Here is a 17145-nt window from a genome sequence, read left to right as displayed (position 1 = left end):
ATATTGTGGTAATGCTCATCTGGTGATGCTGCTGGAGGGGACTGACGGCTGGAGAGGATGGCTCAGTGCTCCAGAGATGATTTTGGTTTCATTGAGAGCCTGTACCTGTGCAGAAGGGCTCTTTAAACCACTGGAAATCAGGCTGTTTTCCTGTGCCTGTTGTGTGCGCCTAGCTATAACTGTTGAACTGAATGAGAGCTAGCTGAGTGCGTGCTTCTTTAGTGGATATTTTTGTGTCTTTATTGCTTAGACACTATCTTGAAATCTGTCGAGTCTTTATGGGGGGGGGAAACAATGAAGTCGGTCATTGAAAATACTTTCCTGAAATGCACTTGGTATGAAAAGAGAAGGGGAAGCAACGCAGAGCTGTGCTCAGAGCCCTTCTGGCTTGCCTGTGCCCCTTTCCTGCTCTGCCTGAATTTGGCAGCAGCATGGAGTCGGGGTGGGTGCATTTGCATTCTCTGGTCTCTTGTACCAGCAGCAAGGACGGCTGCGTGGCCTGGGAGTGTGGGTGCAGCTCTTGATGTGGAGGGGGTTGTGCTGGTGGCTCGACTGAGGAGGGCCTTTAATTAAATGCTGTGTTCTGCTCCTGCAGCGACAGGTTAGCTTTGCTTCAGGTGCGAACCATCCTCCAGCAGCTGGGCCTCAACAGCACCTGCGACGACAGTATCATTGTCAAGACCGTGTGTGGAGCAGTGTCGAAGCGAGCGGCTCAGTTGTGCGGGGCTGGCATGGCTGCAGTTGTAGATAAAATTCGGGAGAACAGAGGATTAGAGCACCTGGAGATTACGGTTGGTGTGGATGGGACGCTGTACAAGCTACACCCACAGTGAGTGTTCACCTTTCTCTGTGTTTGTTTGCCTGTGACCTGTAACGTGTTGCTGCATGTCCCTTTCCAAACTGATTTCTCTTACTTGCTAGAATAAGAGCCAGGGAAAAGAGATCTTAATCAGGGCTGGTTGGGCTTTCTAAAAGGTAATCAGAGGATCATGAAGGATTCAGGGGGCTGTGCCAAACTAAAGGCAACACAGCTTGCTGGGCAAGTTGGAAGCCACACAGGAAGGCGAATGATCTCTTGGCTATGCAAAGGCAGTGACAGATCAGTGCTCGAATGCCTGGTGCCTCTTGGGCAGACATTTCTGTCCATCAGGCAGAGGAGGTGGGCTGCTGCAAAGCAGGGGCAGGTGAGGGCAGGAGTCTACAACAGCTAGCAACACAGGGAGGGGAGGACTAGTGCCTGTCTCCAGTGTATACAGAAGGAGGCAGGTAGGAAGATGACCATGCACCATCTCGTCTTTTGCACTTTGCTGTGGCAGAAGAGATCCATCTAACCCCGCATGGAGAGAGAGCAAAGGGCTGGGATGAAAGTGCTTTGCCCCTGCTCCCAGTCTTCACACCCACTATAGTTTCCAGCGTTTTATTTCTCTCTGCTGTGAAAGGGGGAGTGCTGCAAAGGCCCGTGGCGGTGCTGTGCTCTGTAGGTGCTGCAAGACCTCCCTTGCCCACTGCCATTGTTTCCCTTCACAGCTTTTCGAGGATTATGCACCAAACAGTCAAAGACCTGGCACCCAAGTGCGATGTGACCTTCCTGCTTTCAGAAGACGGCAGTGGGAAAGGGGCAGCACTCATCACGGCGGTGGGATGCAGGCTTCGTGATGCTGAGCAGAACTGAACTCCACAATTCCGGCCCTGATTCTGTCTTGTGAGCACTTTCTCATAAAGCAGCGACTGCGTAGTCTGAACTGGTAAATAAATAAATAAAACAGAACTCACTGCTTTATTGGGAAAAAAATACAACTAATGACATAAAAAAGTATAGGATACAAGATAGAATATGTGCTGTTAATAATATCTCCTGTTTATGGACCCCAATCTGCATGTTTCTTATTCACCTTGTTGGTACCTTCCCCATCTGTAGGTCATGGAAAAAATCAGTCTATAATTTCTGCAGATGTCAAAAATCAGTTGTTGTCTGAGATGAAATTGCCCCCAGTTGATGTGCGTTAAGAGCTGCTGTTGCATTGTACCAAGTGTGACCTTTGCAGCATCCCTGTTACGTGCACCGCCAGCACGCTGACCACCAAACCTGGGTGTTGAAGTTTTTAGTGAAAGGGAAGCAACGGTTCCCTCCTGCATATCTACGTACTGTTGTTTTGTTTAAAGCAATCGTGGAAAAATCGCGGTGTGTCGGCACTGTGCACGCACATGACTCTGTAGTGGGACTTACTTGCTTCCTCGATGCCTGTTTTGTCATGGTAAAATTAAAGTAAACGCCCTTGTCCCATGGATCTGATTCCACTGGTATTTCCCATTGCTTTTGTGAATAGTGTTGTGTTACCGAGCAAAACCTGTAACATTTGGGCAAGAAATCCCTAACGAGTAAAACACAGTGGTTGGTGACTGGGGTAATCCAAATCTCCAGACCTGGGAAATGGGTAGATTTATGGTCCCTAGGCAGGCTGTGCTGTATTCATCTGTTCAAGGGGTTGTATAAAAAATATTTTTTTCTCTTGTTATGAGTTTAGATAAGGGCACTGCAGCTGCCCTTCTACAGGATCTGCAGCCAAACAGTGTCACCTGGATGTGTACACCTCTGTCTCTTGCCTTAAATGGGTATTTGCTTCCACGCAAAGCTTTAATCTTTAATACTGTTAAGCAGCCACTCGAAACACGAACACTCAGGTAGAGTTAATGACCAGAAAGGGATGTGAGGGCTTGAGTTTGACCTCGACATTGAGGACCTGGGTGCGTAAACTAAACAAACCACACAGACAAAATCGGACCCAGCTTATTCCATGAACTAAAGCAGCAACAGGGTTCGTGTCATATACACTTGGTGTATTCCGCCCTCTGTCGAGCTGATGCCATTATTATACTTGCATAGCAGTTGCATTACTTAAATCGAGAACCAGTTAGGAAGGCAAAAGGTAACTAACATTTGCAAGTCACGCCGCTTTCTGCAAAGAGGGAGACCCCACAGCAGTATTTAATTCCCGCTCTCCTACCAAAAATGAATTTGAGATTTCTGCATGGTTTTCCCTGCTCTCTTCTCCTGCAGAAAGTAGATGGAAATTTGCAGGCTACTCTTCTCTGTCCTCTTTCCACCCCCTAAGATTTGGATTGCCCTACCTATTGATAACATTTCAATATGCATTATGGTGCACTGTGAGTGAATGTTGTAAAGTAACATGTGAGTCGCAAGCAGTCATCGCAGCTTTAAGTGTGTGTCTACCTGAAAAATTGCATGCCTAACTGGTTTTGCAAAGGTAGAGAGTCTTTTTACTTTGCACACTAGTAGCTCCGATACTAGTGTTACGTGATATTTGTGAAAATATTAAACTTTTTTTGATGTGCGTTAACTGGTGTTTAGTGGTTCTTTCTGGAAGAGATTCTGTCGGCTGCTGGCTTAGTGCTTTGGGAAGAGCTATTGTGCAGGGAGAGCTGTAACCTAATCCCAGTGGTGCCTGGGTTTTGTGTGTGTGTTTTTATTCCCGGGCGTTCGGGGTCAGATTCAAGCAGAGTGGGTTTTGTTTGACACCATACCTTGCCTTTCCTAATGTGGCTCAGCAGAGGCACAGAGCTCACAACGCCCAAACCTTAGGGTGTGTGTAGTTTGTCTGCGTGTGTCTCATGCCCTGTTGTGCAGGGGAAACCGCAGTGCAGGGAGACTTCAGCCCACTGCACCAAAGCAAATGTGATTATGTTAGGCTTTGCCAGATACTCTGATGGCTACGTTGCGAGTGCTGCGCTCCTGCAGGAGCCTGATGCACAGCAGCGCCTGTAAGCGCCATATGCACGAAGGGCTGGTGCTTGCAGAAGCGTGGCGTCAGGTGCTCCTGCACTGCTGGTCTGCACATCCTATGTTGGAGTTGTGTATAAAGGCCCCTTCTGCATATACTACAGTTGTGATTCTCCCCTAACCCATTTTAGGTTACAGCTTGAGTAGTCTGACAGCCTTGATCTGCAGCTCTGACCCCAAATAGGAGGCAGAAGAAGCTGAGAAGGTTTATGGGTGCAGGGGATGCATTGCGTTTTAGTTGCTGAAGTTTTTCAAATCTTATGCCTGCCGTAGGGGTGGTGTGAGCCATATGGGGGACCTGTGTTTGGAGCTCTTCAGCATCTTAATCGTTCTATGATCTGTGGGCTAGGCTCGGTGCAGGACAGAGGATGAATGTGAAGTGCAAGTTAAACTTGGTCATGGGGTGACCGTGAAGTGAGGAGATGCTGGCAGAGGTGGTGTTGTTTATTGGATCCAGCTCATAACAAACAGGGAGTGAGTTTGTGCTTCTAACAGCATGACTGTTCCTACTGTGGACTGTAGGTGATGTACTTGAGGAGAAACAGCAGGACCTGGTGGGACTTCCATTTCCAAACTTCTTCTTACCCCTAGGAAACTTGCAAGTGAATCACAAACTACAATTATCCGGAGAAATGTCTTCAGTGTTAGCCAAGCAATGACTGAGATGTCTTACTTAAAGCTTTTAGGCTTGGTGAATAAAATCATAGTCTTCTTAATTGTTAAACTGTAGAAATTACTTCGATATTGACACACAAATCTTACATTTCCTGGGGAAAAGGCCATTTGCATACCACTGTTGTAATGTCATCTGCTCCTTATTCCTCTGGGGGTTCTCTCAGAAGCCTTTTGAATAGGTTTAAAACAAGCAGCCTTTGTTTTGTTTTGTTTCCTTAAAAAAAAAATAATAGCAGAAGGCAAAATAAAGTGTTTCTGAACTTCTGAACCCTGCTCTGTGCTTTTTGTTTGTTCCTTTGCTATAACAATGAGATTCTTCAAATGTTTTTCCTTACAGTTTGCAGGGACTCCTTGGTACTTAGACCATGAGTAACTGTACAGTGGGGGGATTTATCGCTGACCTGGACACTTTATACTGCTGTGTGGCATTTAATCAAGTCTATATTTATATGAAGAATTGTACGTGTTTACTCTGGAGCACGGTGTTCCTGTTACCTCATATATCACAGGAAATAATGTAGTTGGCCATGGCATGCCGCCTTCTTTCCAATGAGGGCTTGGAGCATCTCTACTTCCTTAACTGTTGTTATTTCTAGCAGACAGACTTCTCAGGATCCGCAGTGTGAGTCCTTCAGGGGACGTGGAGCTTCGCTTGCAGACAGGAGAAATCATCTTCCGCTTTCTGCACCAGAATGAGAGAGATGCCATGAGCAGGAAACGTCGGTGCTTGTCAGGGGCTGCACGGGGGAAACAGTGTCAGCACCTCCGTGACACTTGGGCATCTGAGATGGGATCCAACTGGCTGTTACGGTGTGATGGAAGATGGGATGCTCAAGACAGACCTGTTTGGTGCCAAAAGATCTGCATTAGAAAGCTGCTGGAGAAGGGCTTTAATGCCTTACTGTCACCTCAGCTGCATGTGGGAGAGGTACAGCTTATGTATGTAAAATAGTGAACTTGTTGTGCAGGTGTTCTTCAGTTCCTTGAAGCATGAGTCCCAGAGGTGTGTGCCTCACCAAGCGCCTCTCCCAAAGTGTTTTGAATCCCTGTAGAAGATGACTTGGTGGTGGCTGGCTGTCAGTGCCTGTTCCTTATTGTTCCCTCTCTGCCCTGGCCGCACCCTTACGGTGTGCTCTCAGGAGGAGCAGGCTGGCCAGTTAGGAGGGCTGGGCAGATAACATTGAGGCTAGAAGCTGCCTACTGGAACAATTTAAAATGATGAACATTTTTTAGAAAGGCACACAGCCCTGTGCCGTCTGCCATGTCCTATTAGTGAGATAAGTCTGCTGGGCCTCTGTGTAACATAATTGTTCCCCACAGCAGCCAGCAAGGTGGAGGAGATTAAGCGGAGAAGGAAGATGTATCTGCTGGTTTCTGTACTGAAATAGACTTGGGAAAATCATTTCCCTGAGCACTTTTTCTGTTTAAGCAACAAATCTTTGTTCTGAATTTACTGCAGAAGTCAAGCCTGGCAACGCTTTGTAGCTTTTGTTCTCCCAGAGCACAGGGGAATATTTGGAATAACTGGGACTTGTTGACATTGTAGGAGCCTCTTGTATGCCAAGGTATGTCTCTGTGATGTTATGTGCCAACCTGTCACAAAAGGTGAAGGTGGTTGCAAGGTGCTACTTATCACATCAGTATTAAATACTGCATTGCATTAAGTATTGGGCTTGTATTTCAGCTTGTCCTGTTCTGCATGTCTGCACATAATGTCTCAGGCTTCGAAGATGACATATTTCAGCCTTTATTTAAGTATCTGAGAAGAGAAGAACAGTGATGACAAGATGGGGTAAGTCTGGAAAGGGGAACGAAGGGACTGTCTGTGGTGGGGACCATGGTGGGGTTGCTGAGGTTGGGGTACAGGCAGCTTTGGAAGTGCAGAGCTCTGAGATGTCACCAGCTGTGCACCATCCCAGTGTGTCACACCCGGGTGGCCCTCTGCTCCTGTAAGCAAGCAGTGGTGCTGCAAACTTGACTGCTCACCAAGGGGTTAAGGAGCTATGCTCAGCAGCTATTTTTGAGCACCTTCCCCAGTGACGGGAGCTTGCAGCCCCTGTGACCAAGCCTGCTTAAGGCTCTTCAGAGAGCCTTGCTCCCTGGATGAGGTACCACAATTATCTATGTGCAGGTGGAGGAATCGCTCGAGCACACTTCAACAGGAAAAATACATCGTGTTTTGGTACAAGCTTATAGAAATCCATGAAAAGATGACTCTTTCGGGAGTTGTTTCTCACTTCTAAATGATGAGAGATGGTGCAGGTGAAATCACAGGCCTGAAAAGCCCAGAATTCAGGAAAGATTCAGGGCAGGCTTTTCCGCATGGGTGCCGTTGTTGTAAAGGAGCTCAGCTCCACAGCCTCATCCACCTCAAGGCTGCTGAGCCACAGGAATTAGCTGCCCACACACCCCAAGGGTCCGCCCAGACTGGGCCAGATGAGCCCCAGCCTTTCTGTTCCATCAGCTCTTTTCCAGATGGAAGTGTCTTGTGGAACAGAGAACAGGAGCTCGCTATCAGGAAGGGAATAATTGATATTCTACTGATTGGTAGAATGCTGCCTGAGGTCTGTTTTGCTTCTGTTTTGACTTGATGGGCAAAACCTGTCTTTTCTGTATTGCAGCGTGGGTTTAAAGGAGGGCTGAACTTGTATCCAGAGCTGAGTGATGTTCAGACCTACATGGATATAAGTCTTGTTTTATTGTCAGAGTGCTTTTGATGCTGATGACACCTGTAAAAGTCCCCTAGGAAACAGACCTGTCTCAGGACATCTACAAACCTGCTGCCTTTAAATGGTGTCTTAGAATATGCCCCATCCCTGGAAGTGTTCAAGGCCAGGCTGGATGGGGCTTTGAGCAACCTGGGCTGCTGGGAGGTGTCCCTGCACATGGCAGGGGGTTGGAGTTAGATGGTCTTTAAGGTCCCTTCTGACCCAAACCGTTCTGTGATTTCAATAGTCAAAACTAGAAGAAGAAATCAAAGCATTTGCTGGGTGGGGGTAAATGATGTCTTCTCTTCCTCGTTGAACTGAGTTTCTGTGTTGAAACTTGATTTCCTTGACTTCCTGCGGGTCGACTGATAAAGAGATGGGGATGTAAGTTTAAGCTTGTCTTTCTCAGTTGCTTTTATACACGGACACCACCGGAATGCTAGCTTGAAGCCTGAACGAAACCTGTAAGCATGAAAAAAGAAATTAAATGGCAAGATCTCTTTAACTGCACAGAGAAAGAGCAAGTGTGTAATTCTACCTCTGAACGAGCATGGAGATAAAAGGTTTCTATTGAAATTGAAGCAGGAAATGGCACTGGGGAGCCTGAGGCTGGGCTTGCTTCACCGGTGGCTGGAGAACAGCCTGTTCTCAGTGCAGAGCAAGAGGGACATCTCTTGGCATGGCAGGGTTGTGCTCGTGCAGCCGTTTGCTCGTGGCCACGTGCTGATCATATGCCTGCTGTCTGCTTTTTATTTGGAGGCAGAAAATCTTAAGGTTTTGTTGTTAGTAGCATGTAAATTCACTTCTCTGCCTGTTGAGCACAGCTGAAAATCACAGTGGCTTTGACCTCCAGAGGTTTCTGCCTTTACAGACAGATCTTCTGCGTGCACGCTACTCACCTCTGGTTAAGACAACAGTATATGATGGGGTTGTACATCGTTGAACTCATGGCAAGCAGAAAGATCGCCAGGTACACCTGCTGAATGTACTTCTGCTGGTAGATGTCTTCCTTGAAGCTCCCCAGGATGAAGTATATGTGATAGGGCAGCCAGCAGACGGCAAAAATGATCACAACTACCACCATGGTCTTCACAAACTGGAAGAAACACACAGTGTGTTATGCCTGGGCCTCTGTAGGGTTGTCTGGGCTTGCTGGGGAAATGGAAAATGCCACTGTTGTTTTGGGTCTGTTTTGCCCTCCTGAAGTGCTGTGTGTGGTATGTAGAGCTGGGCTGCTTGAGCAAACGAACTCCTGGTGATGGAAATGGGGAACAGGGAGGGGAGTGAGAACAAATGTTTTGCCGTGGGCTTCCTGCAGAGGAACCGTTTGCAGCTCCATCAGGGAGATTTAGTAGGGAAATGGGAGAACTGCTGTTACCCTGAATCTTCTCCACCCTGTCCAGAGTTTATCACTGTGGCATGTGGATTCACTGGGGACTGCTTTACCCTCTAAAAGTGGGCAGCCTGGCCCACTGACGTGAGCCTTTCCTCCTTGGAGCGTGGCTCGTGCATGTAAATCACCATTTTTTCATGCTTGTTGGCTTTACCCCCTTTACCCCCAGGCCAAAATTTGTCAACCTTTCATGTCCAATCCCACAAGATTTTGCATGAAATGCAAGCTCTTTATTGGAGCTGGGGGCAGAAGGGCTGGTGCATTTAGGGTAATTATTTTTAAGTTTCACCTCTGACCTTTTTCTTGGCATTGACTTGATGTTCGTAGCGGACTCTATTAATGTGGTTGCCTGGAATTGCGCTGCTCCACAGAGTAATTCCTATGATGCTATATGCAACAAACATCACCATTAAAGGCAGTAAGTAGATCAACACGATCACTGCAATGTGATATCTGAAAAAGAAAAACAGGCACATTTGCATCGTCAGTATATCCTTTGAAGGGGTCTATCAGAAAATGGCTCCCATTAACTTCAACCCCAAAGCGTAAAGCAGCAGAAATTTTGCCTACAAACATCATTAGAGGGGCTTTTGTAAACAGCAAAAGCTCATCTCATCTCTCCCATGTTGTGATGATTAGTCCTTGGACTGGATTCACTGCTCTTTCAAGACAGAGTAATGCTATTTATCTTTTGTCAGAGGGTTACAGTCCACGGCCACCTGAACTTTGCTGTCCCGCTGCACTCAGGAAAGAGACTTCTAAGGCTTGTGGCTGTAAAAATGTGAACCTTTCAATCACATTTGCAAAAGGAATATTCCGAAAAACTACTTGACAAATGCAGTGGTACCAAAATCTTAATTCAGCAACGATCTGGGACTTCCAAATGTAGCTGGCTGCTAGCAGAGTGCATGAACTCAGCAGGGCAGGTAGGGAGGAAGGAGCATTGCCAGTTTATAGCACGTGCACAGTGAGTGACAGCCATTATTGTGTTTCTATTGCTGGCTGGTTTTATTTGTGAGCACATGCACAATTAAATCTTTTGTCACCAAAGGGCTACTTGGTTTCTGCTCCGGACGAAAGTGCTGCCGTCTCCCTTGGCTGTACGTGAGCTTGAGCTCTGTTACCCCATGAGCTTCTGCTGGTTCCTCTGTGCTTGGGTTTGATTTTTTTAAGCAACCACCATTTATGGGGAGGGAACAACCTGCTCATTTCATTACAGCAGCTGTCCCATTAACATAAACAGTGTGAAAAACTGGGATTAGGCAGGAGGGCTCTTGTGGTCACTGCCAGCAGTGTGTGCCAAAGTCTGGGCGCGTGTGTTTTTTCTCAATAGGACAACACTGTGTAGATACTCGTTGCATTAGCAACTGGGGTCGGCTGTATTGCAGAGCACTGTAGGAATCAGCATTGGGGCTCTCCACGTGGGACCCAGCCTTTCTGCAACGTTAAAGCCCACCGACAGACACTGAAAGGGGAGAGGTGATGGTTCGGAGTCAGGAAATAGCAGTGTAAAGCTGTGCTGGAAGTGGGAAGTCTACCCTGTCATGTGGGGGGGGCTGCATTTCATTGCTAGCCATTGCCCTGGAAAAGGCACTTAATTAAGCAAATAAGTATAGAAAAATACTCTGTTTGTGAGATGTGGAGTGTTTGTTGTCAGCCTACTTTCCGCCTCTCTTAATACTTCTTTTCCTCAGGATTTGGCCTGTCACGAGAGTGGCTGCATGTGCCTTTTTCTCCGTGCTCCATATTGCAGGCATTCATCCCGACAGAGCCATCAGTCACGATGATTTCTGGAGATCACTGCTTCCAACCTCCTTGCTAGGAAAGCTACTGAAACCTGCAAATCTGGGGCTGTTCGGGGGGTGAGCTAGTGAATGTGCGAGATTTATTGTGCTCAGGAGCTGCTGCTCTTCAGCTGAGGATCCCAGAAAGAACCTGCCCCGTTATTTGCCATGTTCAGGACCAACTTTTCTGGGCCCACAGAGATAACAGGCAGCGATTTCATCGGTAATCTGCCAAAGCTTTGCTTCAGTCCTTCCCAAAGAATGGCTGTGGGAGAAATAAACCTAATGCTTTTCATCTGAATGAAATAGCATGCACCTTTGCAGGTGAGGGGTTATGTAGCATTTTCCAGCTTGCCTCATAAAAGAAGATAGGCGTGCTTCATCCCCAAATGCAGACACAGTATTTTGTTTTCACTTTCAGGTGAGAACAGAGCCTTTACCAAAAGGCTTCTTGGTTTTAAGGTGATTTCCTACTGCCCCTCCTTCTCAGCTGATGGTTACCTGGTGTACTTTGTTCCCAAGCACGTAGGACGGGGGTACCACCAAGGAGCCCTTGGAGGTATGTGACCCAGCAGGGCTGGGATGTGAACCTGCTTTTACTCTTTGCTGTTTTTTGGGACTGGGAAAAACTGACAGCCAGGGGCTGAATGTGCCGTGGATCAGCCAAGTTTACATGGAGTTCCTGGAACTTGGCACTTATTAGTGTGAAAACCAGTTAGTTGGGTAATAACTAACCGTAGGAGGCGCCCAGCTGTCTGCCAGAGGTGCTGAAGGGAAAAGCATCCATGGTGCATGTAGCTGGGGAAAGGCATTCACAGCGAAGAATAGATGTGGGGAGATTAGCACTTGGTTTTGGTTTGAAGAATTGTTTCCATTTTGTTAATCAATTTGTTCCTTTTCCTCCATTCTTCCATTACTGCTTTGTATAAATGTTTTGCCTGATAGATTTCTCAAGCTGCTCTGTGTATCATGTACTTTGAATAATGATTAATCACAGCAGATCCCCTAAATGCAGGGTATGGCTTGTTTCATCTGTCTGAACAATCTTGCTTTAAAGCAGGAGGAAATTGCTATGAGGGCTAGGAGCTCTCGGGAGTGCAGATGTGTGTCTAGATAAGTAGATCTATAAAACCTTAAGATGATTGAAACACGCTCCTCTCTTTTTTTTTTTTCACAGACAGCAGCATGATTTTTAGCTAACTATGTGGCTTCTCAGCATTAAAAATACCCAGCTCCTTTTTGCCTGATGGAGGGGGAGAATCCAAAATCTTTAAAACCAGGATTTATTGCTTGTTTAAAGACTTTATGCTCTAGTTTCTCTTAAATCCACCAAGCCCTTTATCTAGGCTTTCTAGATCTTATGGCCAGTTTTCAAAGCAGGGGAGGATGGAGTATCACCCTTCTTCACCCTGAGCATGACAACGTGGTAGCTTTTTCCACAGCTGCATTAAACTGAGCTTAGGTGGGCTGCCCCAAACCCATATTCCCCAGCTGCGTGGTTCCCCTAAAAACCTCCCCCTCCCTCTACCCTCTCTCCCAGTACTGTCTGTAGCCAACAGTTTGGTCACGACATTAATTTCATAGTTAACTTTTGCAGGAATCGTGAGTTTTCTTGTTTCTCTTACGTGAGCTGGTGCTTCGATCCGACGTCATCTGGCCAGACGACGATGCACTTCGTTGTTCCGTTGTCTGTCAAGATCTCAGCGTAGAAGCACTGCGGGAAGGCAAGCCCAAATGCCACCAGCCAAATTATTCCTATGATGACTCTGGTGTTTCCAGCAGAAAGCCTGGGCTTGAAGGGATGGATTATAGCCACATACCTGCAAGAAAAATGGGTAATGCTTTTATGGTTCCATTGGCAAACTGTACAACAAATACAGCAAGTGTAAAAACTCACCAGCTGATATGGTGGGATTTATTTGTAGAGCTATTCTGTCAGGTTCCAGGAGCTAAGCCCCTTCTGAAGAGAATAATTGCAAGTCTTAAGGTAGGATAGATTGATCTCATCTGGATGGATACTTCTGGGGCAAGGAGGAAGCAATCATTTATACTGTCTGCATATGGTCCTTTGCAAGTATTCCCCTTACTTTGATAATTTCTTTTTTTATAATTACTTTTTAAAATGCTTTGTACATTTGGTCTGAAATTTGGTGCTGTGAACTCTGTGTTAGTTCGGAGATATGCACTGTTTAACACCATGCCCTTCTTCCTTCCTCAAGAAAATGACCTAAATGTGCTGGTCCTGCTAATTATCTCAATCTTCTTTTACACCCCATGTTATGACAACAGCAGATTGAAGTCTTGAGTATCCTTTTCTATGGAATTTTTCCCCCTGATTTTTAGCAGTGGAAAGCTCCTGTGCCATCCGCCTCTGCCTGTAAATGCTGGAGCACTTGTGCTTGTGATTTAAGGGAAAGGCTGACCCTTTCTTCCTGCACCTGCTCAGAGCCCTCATGGCACATCTGACTGTTAGATTACTTGCAAGCCCAGGGCGCTGTCTGGTTTTATGTTCCCTCTGTAGAAACGCAGGGTATCGTAACAAGTCCTTAATCAATTATGCATTTCTTGTCATGCTTTCCCTTCTCCTTGTCATGGTTGTTTACAAAGGCAAAACAGAGTGGAAAATGCCAATTGCCTCCTGGTTTTTACAACGAAAATGTGACAAATTCTGTGCTGTCTCCCAGCCAAGCTGTTTGGAGAGAACTCTGCTCAGGCCTTGCTGCAGGACAGAGGGTGACTGCACGGACAGGCAGCACAGTAAGTAAGCCAGAGCTGCACAGCAGCAGAGCCTTATTTAGCTATGAAATGTTCATGTCACCTTGCTTTCCTTAGCTCGTCCTCATTATACAGTGCTCAAACCTGCTCAGGGAGGAATCAAGTGGCAAATGTTCTCCCGAATATTTGCCCAGGGAAGTGGCCAAACCCATGCACTGCAGCTCTCGGTGACCAGCAAGCCCCAGGTACAAATGCTACCACTGGTGAGATTTGCTGAAGTCTCCTCACTCTTCTTGCTGTGCAGAAGAGCTGCCTTTGACCCCTGCTTTGTGCCCCCTCCAAGTGATACCCCAAGATGCTGGCACCCTTTCTGTTGTCCTTGTCCCGCATGGACGAAATACGCTGAGCTCCTACCACTCTTGCAAACCTTCCAAAGAGGGCCTAGGAGATTTTGTTATCTGCAGTGTGAAACTTGAGCTGATAATACCTCTCTGCCTGGAGTGTTGCGTGCAGTGGAAACAGCTGCTCCAGCACGCAGCAGCCCCAAATGAGGAAGCAGAGTAGTCCTAAACGTGATGATGAGCGGTTGTGACAGAGCCTTGTCCACAGCAGACAAAGATGCCTAATAGATCGATCGCCTCTTGTCCTCCTGCCTTACAATAAACAGGTTCAAAAGACGTTTTATTAAACTTAAACAACTGAGCCGAAGAGGACACAAGTTCTCATAACAATAAATGGAAGCTGCAAGTTTCCAGGAGACAGTGTCAGGATCTATTTTAAGGTTAAGCAAGAATGGCTAAATATGGTTCGCAGGGAGATGCCAAGTTTTCTTTCTGATCCTTGTCATGCAACTAAAGAGATTTTGGCTTTATAGAAACTTTTGCCAAGTGTCCCCAAGGAAAATGGGAGCTGGGAGACATGGGGACAGGCTGAAAATGATTTTTTTTTTTTTTAATATTCCTTGGCAGACCACACGTATAAAACAGCTGTTATCAACAACCCTTGATTAAAAGCCAGGAACAGCAAAAGAGTATTTGAGTCTCAAACTGAGCTGCTGTCACCTCTAAAGAGAGATCTGCTTTCATCTGGACAACTGTGGGGTGATCAGCACATCGCTCATCTCCCCGGGCTTGCTAGCGATCCTCACAGTGCCTACAGGAGCCACTGCCCTGCTCTTTGGAAGCTGCGTGGCCATGTCCCTGCTTCGGGTGCAAGTTTCAGTGGGCGGTGCAGGGCAAAGCTTTTTTACGCTAGCTAGGTTTGTTTATCTCGTTTGATTTGTCTATCGCTTGCTTCCTCGGCTGGGTGTGCCAGGGTGAACCAAGCCACCCGCAGGGGCGGGAGTTGCAGAAGTGACCCCGATGACTCACGGAGCAAGGTTTGCAGATGGCTCCAGAGGGATGTTGGCTCCCTTCCTGGGGGAGCTGGAAGAGCCCTGTGCAGATACGCACGCTTGATAAGAAGCAGAAGAAAGCTGAAGGAAACTGCAAAGCCAATGCGAGGGCTTGATTTCTGGCTGACTAGGGGAAGACCTTTGCTATGGGGTTGCAGTAGGGGCATAGGACGGAAAAGACACAGATGTTCCTTCCCAGAGTTGGGCAAACAGAGGAAGAAATGGAAGGAAGGAAGGCAGGCAGAGAGTATCAAAGGGAGCATAATCTCCCTTATTTCTTTCATGTCACGGCCTGTAAGGCAGGAAATTCCCATGGACTTTTGACCACTTTCTAGTAAAAAGAAAAACAGCATCGTGCTACTCAACAGTGAGGTGGAAGCACATTCGGAGTGCCCAAATTTAAGCTCAAGTAAAAGAGACTTGGTGGATGTAAGAGAGTATTACAAAAATACCAAATTACCTCAGAAGTCAAAGTCTCTGTAATTACTTTCCTCCCTCTTGGAACTGGTCACTCTTGTGAACTGGTGAAACCGACTGCCATTTCTGATCCACTTCCCAGTATTTCTGGTGGTTTGCCACTGCACTGGACTCGCAAGTGGGGTTGTGGATTATGATGCTTTCAGCATCCCACAACACATTCATATTGCTCCAGCTCCATCCCAATGATGGGTCCTTCTCGTGGTTTAAAAAAAAAAAAGCTTGCATGATGATGGGTAAACATTTTATGACCAGGAACGTGGGAACAATAAAATTTCAAACACTTGTACTTGTTACAGACTCAGGAATGGCTCAGACTGGAGATAAGCCAAGAGAGCCTAACTTTCTTCCCATTAATAGTGTGTAACCTCATAGCCTATTTGTCTAGCACTCTTCCCACTTTGCTGATAAGGCACCTGCCATGGTAGGTGGGGGCCAATTGCACAAAGTATTGCAATAACCTTTTTATAACTTAGAGCAGACTTCTCAGATCTTTATCTTCCCCAATCGCCTCTTACCTCTCGGCGGCCACGGCTGTCATGGAGTAAATGCTCACAAACATTGCGGTGATGGGGAACCAGTTCTGAAACCTGCAGAACTCCTTGCCAAAATACCAGACGTTGTGACTGGCGTAAATAAAATTGAAGATGGTGTTGAAAGCGGACATCAGCAAATCCGAAAGAGCCAAATTAACGATAAAGTAGTTGGTGGCAGTCCTCATCCTCCTGTGCGCAAGGATGATCCAGATGACAGTGATGTTGCCAACGATGGAGGTGATAACGATGAAGGAGTAGGTGATAGCCCACAGAGCGATTTGCCAGCCCGGCTGGGTAAACTGGGTTACTGCCGTCTGGTTGTCGTTGTCCTCGAGGGAGTCAGCCTGCAAAATGTTGCTTGTGTTTGAAACGGGAAATGTGCTCATGGTTTTTCTTCGGCTAAGCAGAAAATAAAATCAGCTGGTGTCTGCTCATTTTCCTGCGGTAAGTGCTGGTGTTACGAATCCCCATGCGTATGACTTAAGTGCTGTTAAAAAGGCACCGGGATGCGATGTCTCATGTCCTCTCCTCCTGTTTTCCAAGTGAGGCGATGCAGTTCCAGGAGGAAGTGATTGATAGCAAGGGCCTCCAACTTGCCTGGCATTTAACCTGTGCCTGAAGAACAAACCCAAGAGATAAACTCTTCCCACTTGAGGTCCTTTTTCCTTTAAAAAGACCAAAAAAAAAAAAAAAGAAAGGGGGGTGTTTTCCAGGTCAGTGACAGGCAGTCTCTTCCTTTACCTTATTTTTAGGGCCAAGAAAATATAATAGAAGTATCAAGCCATAAGTAACTTCGATCCAATGGAAATCCCTTTTTGACGCAGTGGTTTTCCACGGCGTCAGGTATCCGACCCCTCTGCAGTGGCACCGAGGCAGGAGCTGTTCTGGGATGGATTTGCTGTGGGGTTTAAGGGCACTTTGAAAGGAGGTGGAGTCTCTTGCAGGCAAAAGCTAAACAACCAATTTGACATCGAATGAAACGCAGTAAAGTGGTGCTTAAAACTCGTTTCCTCCCTCTGTTTATTTGGAAGTCATCTCTGAAATGGACATGCTGCTGTATCAGCGTTTGTAGGCTTAAATGCAAAGGTAGCTGCTACGCTGGGCTTACCGGTCCTGCTGTCCATGGGTTTCCAGGACCCTTCCTGACTTCATGGGTGTTCTGGGAGCAAAAAAGAAACAAACTACATTCGGCATGATTTGAGCAAAGGGCTCTTGCTCTCTGCAAGTGTTTGTACACTTATCAGCGCTTTTGATACATTTCATTTAATGGGGACCTTCCAATATCCAATATAATGCGACTCAACCAGCCCTGTTTAGTAGATTTGTTATGATTTGATTTATGTCAATCAGAGCAGCTTGTCCTGTGGGTGCCTGAAGGATTGCCAGTGAATATTGCCTGGAGAGAGGCATTCGTTACAGTAAACCTGAACAGTGACTTGTAATAAGGCTTCAGGGGGAAGCTGGCACCCAGGATCTCATCTGGAGCTCCAGAAACCCACCTTCAGCTGCTGTCTAGCACAAAGGGACCTCAGCTCCCACCCCTGTGATGCTGAGGGGCTGAGCAAGGGATGCGGGAACCAAGGCTCAATTCCCCCTGGGATCCCTGCACCCCTTTTCCCAACGTGTGGTGCAGAAAAATGTATGTGAGGAGCCCACGTCTGGTGC

The 17145-nt window shown here is 46.8% G+C and overlaps 2 protein-coding genes across 2 annotated transcripts in view; one reads left to right on the top strand and one right to left on the bottom strand.

The window, feature by feature from the left end:
• LOC118246683 (hexokinase-1) overlaps nucleotides 1–3359 on the top strand; it is a 35917-nt gene extending 32558 nt beyond the window's left edge. The window contains exons 17-18 of the mRNA XM_035544016.2: nucleotides 596–829; nucleotides 1528–3359. Of these exons, the coding sequence (XP_035399909.1) occupies nucleotides 596–829; nucleotides 1528–1672 (379 nt within the window). The 3' untranslated portion in view covers nucleotides 1673–3359. The remainder of the gene's footprint in view (nucleotides 1–595; nucleotides 830–1527) is intronic.
• Nucleotides 3360–8077: 4718 nt separating this feature from the next.
• TACR2 (tachykinin receptor 2) lies at nucleotides 8078–15888 on the bottom strand. Its single transcript, XM_035544032.2, has 4 exons — nucleotides 15463–15888; nucleotides 11985–12179; nucleotides 8872–9028; nucleotides 8078–8278 (listed from the first exon to the last, which is right to left on the bottom strand). The coding sequence occupies exons 1-4, from the start codon at nucleotides 15864–15866 to the stop codon at nucleotides 8078–8080; spliced, it is 957 nt and encodes a 318-aa protein (XP_035399925.1). The 5' UTR covers nucleotides 15867–15888.
• Nucleotides 15889–17145: the final 1257 nt, after the last annotated feature.

The sequence above is a fragment of the Cygnus atratus genome, chromosome 7 (genome assembly GCF_013377495.2).
Source record: "Cygnus atratus isolate AKBS03 ecotype Queensland, Australia chromosome 7, CAtr_DNAZoo_HiC_assembly, whole genome shotgun sequence".
NCBI classification, from domain to species: Eukaryota; Metazoa; Chordata; class Aves; order Anseriformes; family Anatidae; genus Cygnus; species Cygnus atratus.
The sequence above is the reverse complement of the archived record's forward strand: the minus strand, read 5'-3'. Positions and strand labels throughout refer to the sequence as shown.

Excerpts from the sequence above, each read along its gene's own strand:
- TACR2 (XM_035544032.2), bottom strand. The coding sequence starts at position 15,866 with ATGAGCACATTTCCCGTTTCAAACACAAGCAACATTTTGCAGGCTGAC. Across the intron at positions 12,180-15,462 it reads ACAGCCGTGGCCGCCGAGAG|GTATGTGGCTATAATCCATC; the intron begins GTAAGAGGCGAT and ends TTTTTCTTGCAG. Across the intron at positions 9,029-11,984 it reads GGATCGAAGCACCAGCTCAC|ATATCACATTGCAGTGATCG; the intron begins GTAAGAGAAACA and ends TTTCTTTTTCAG.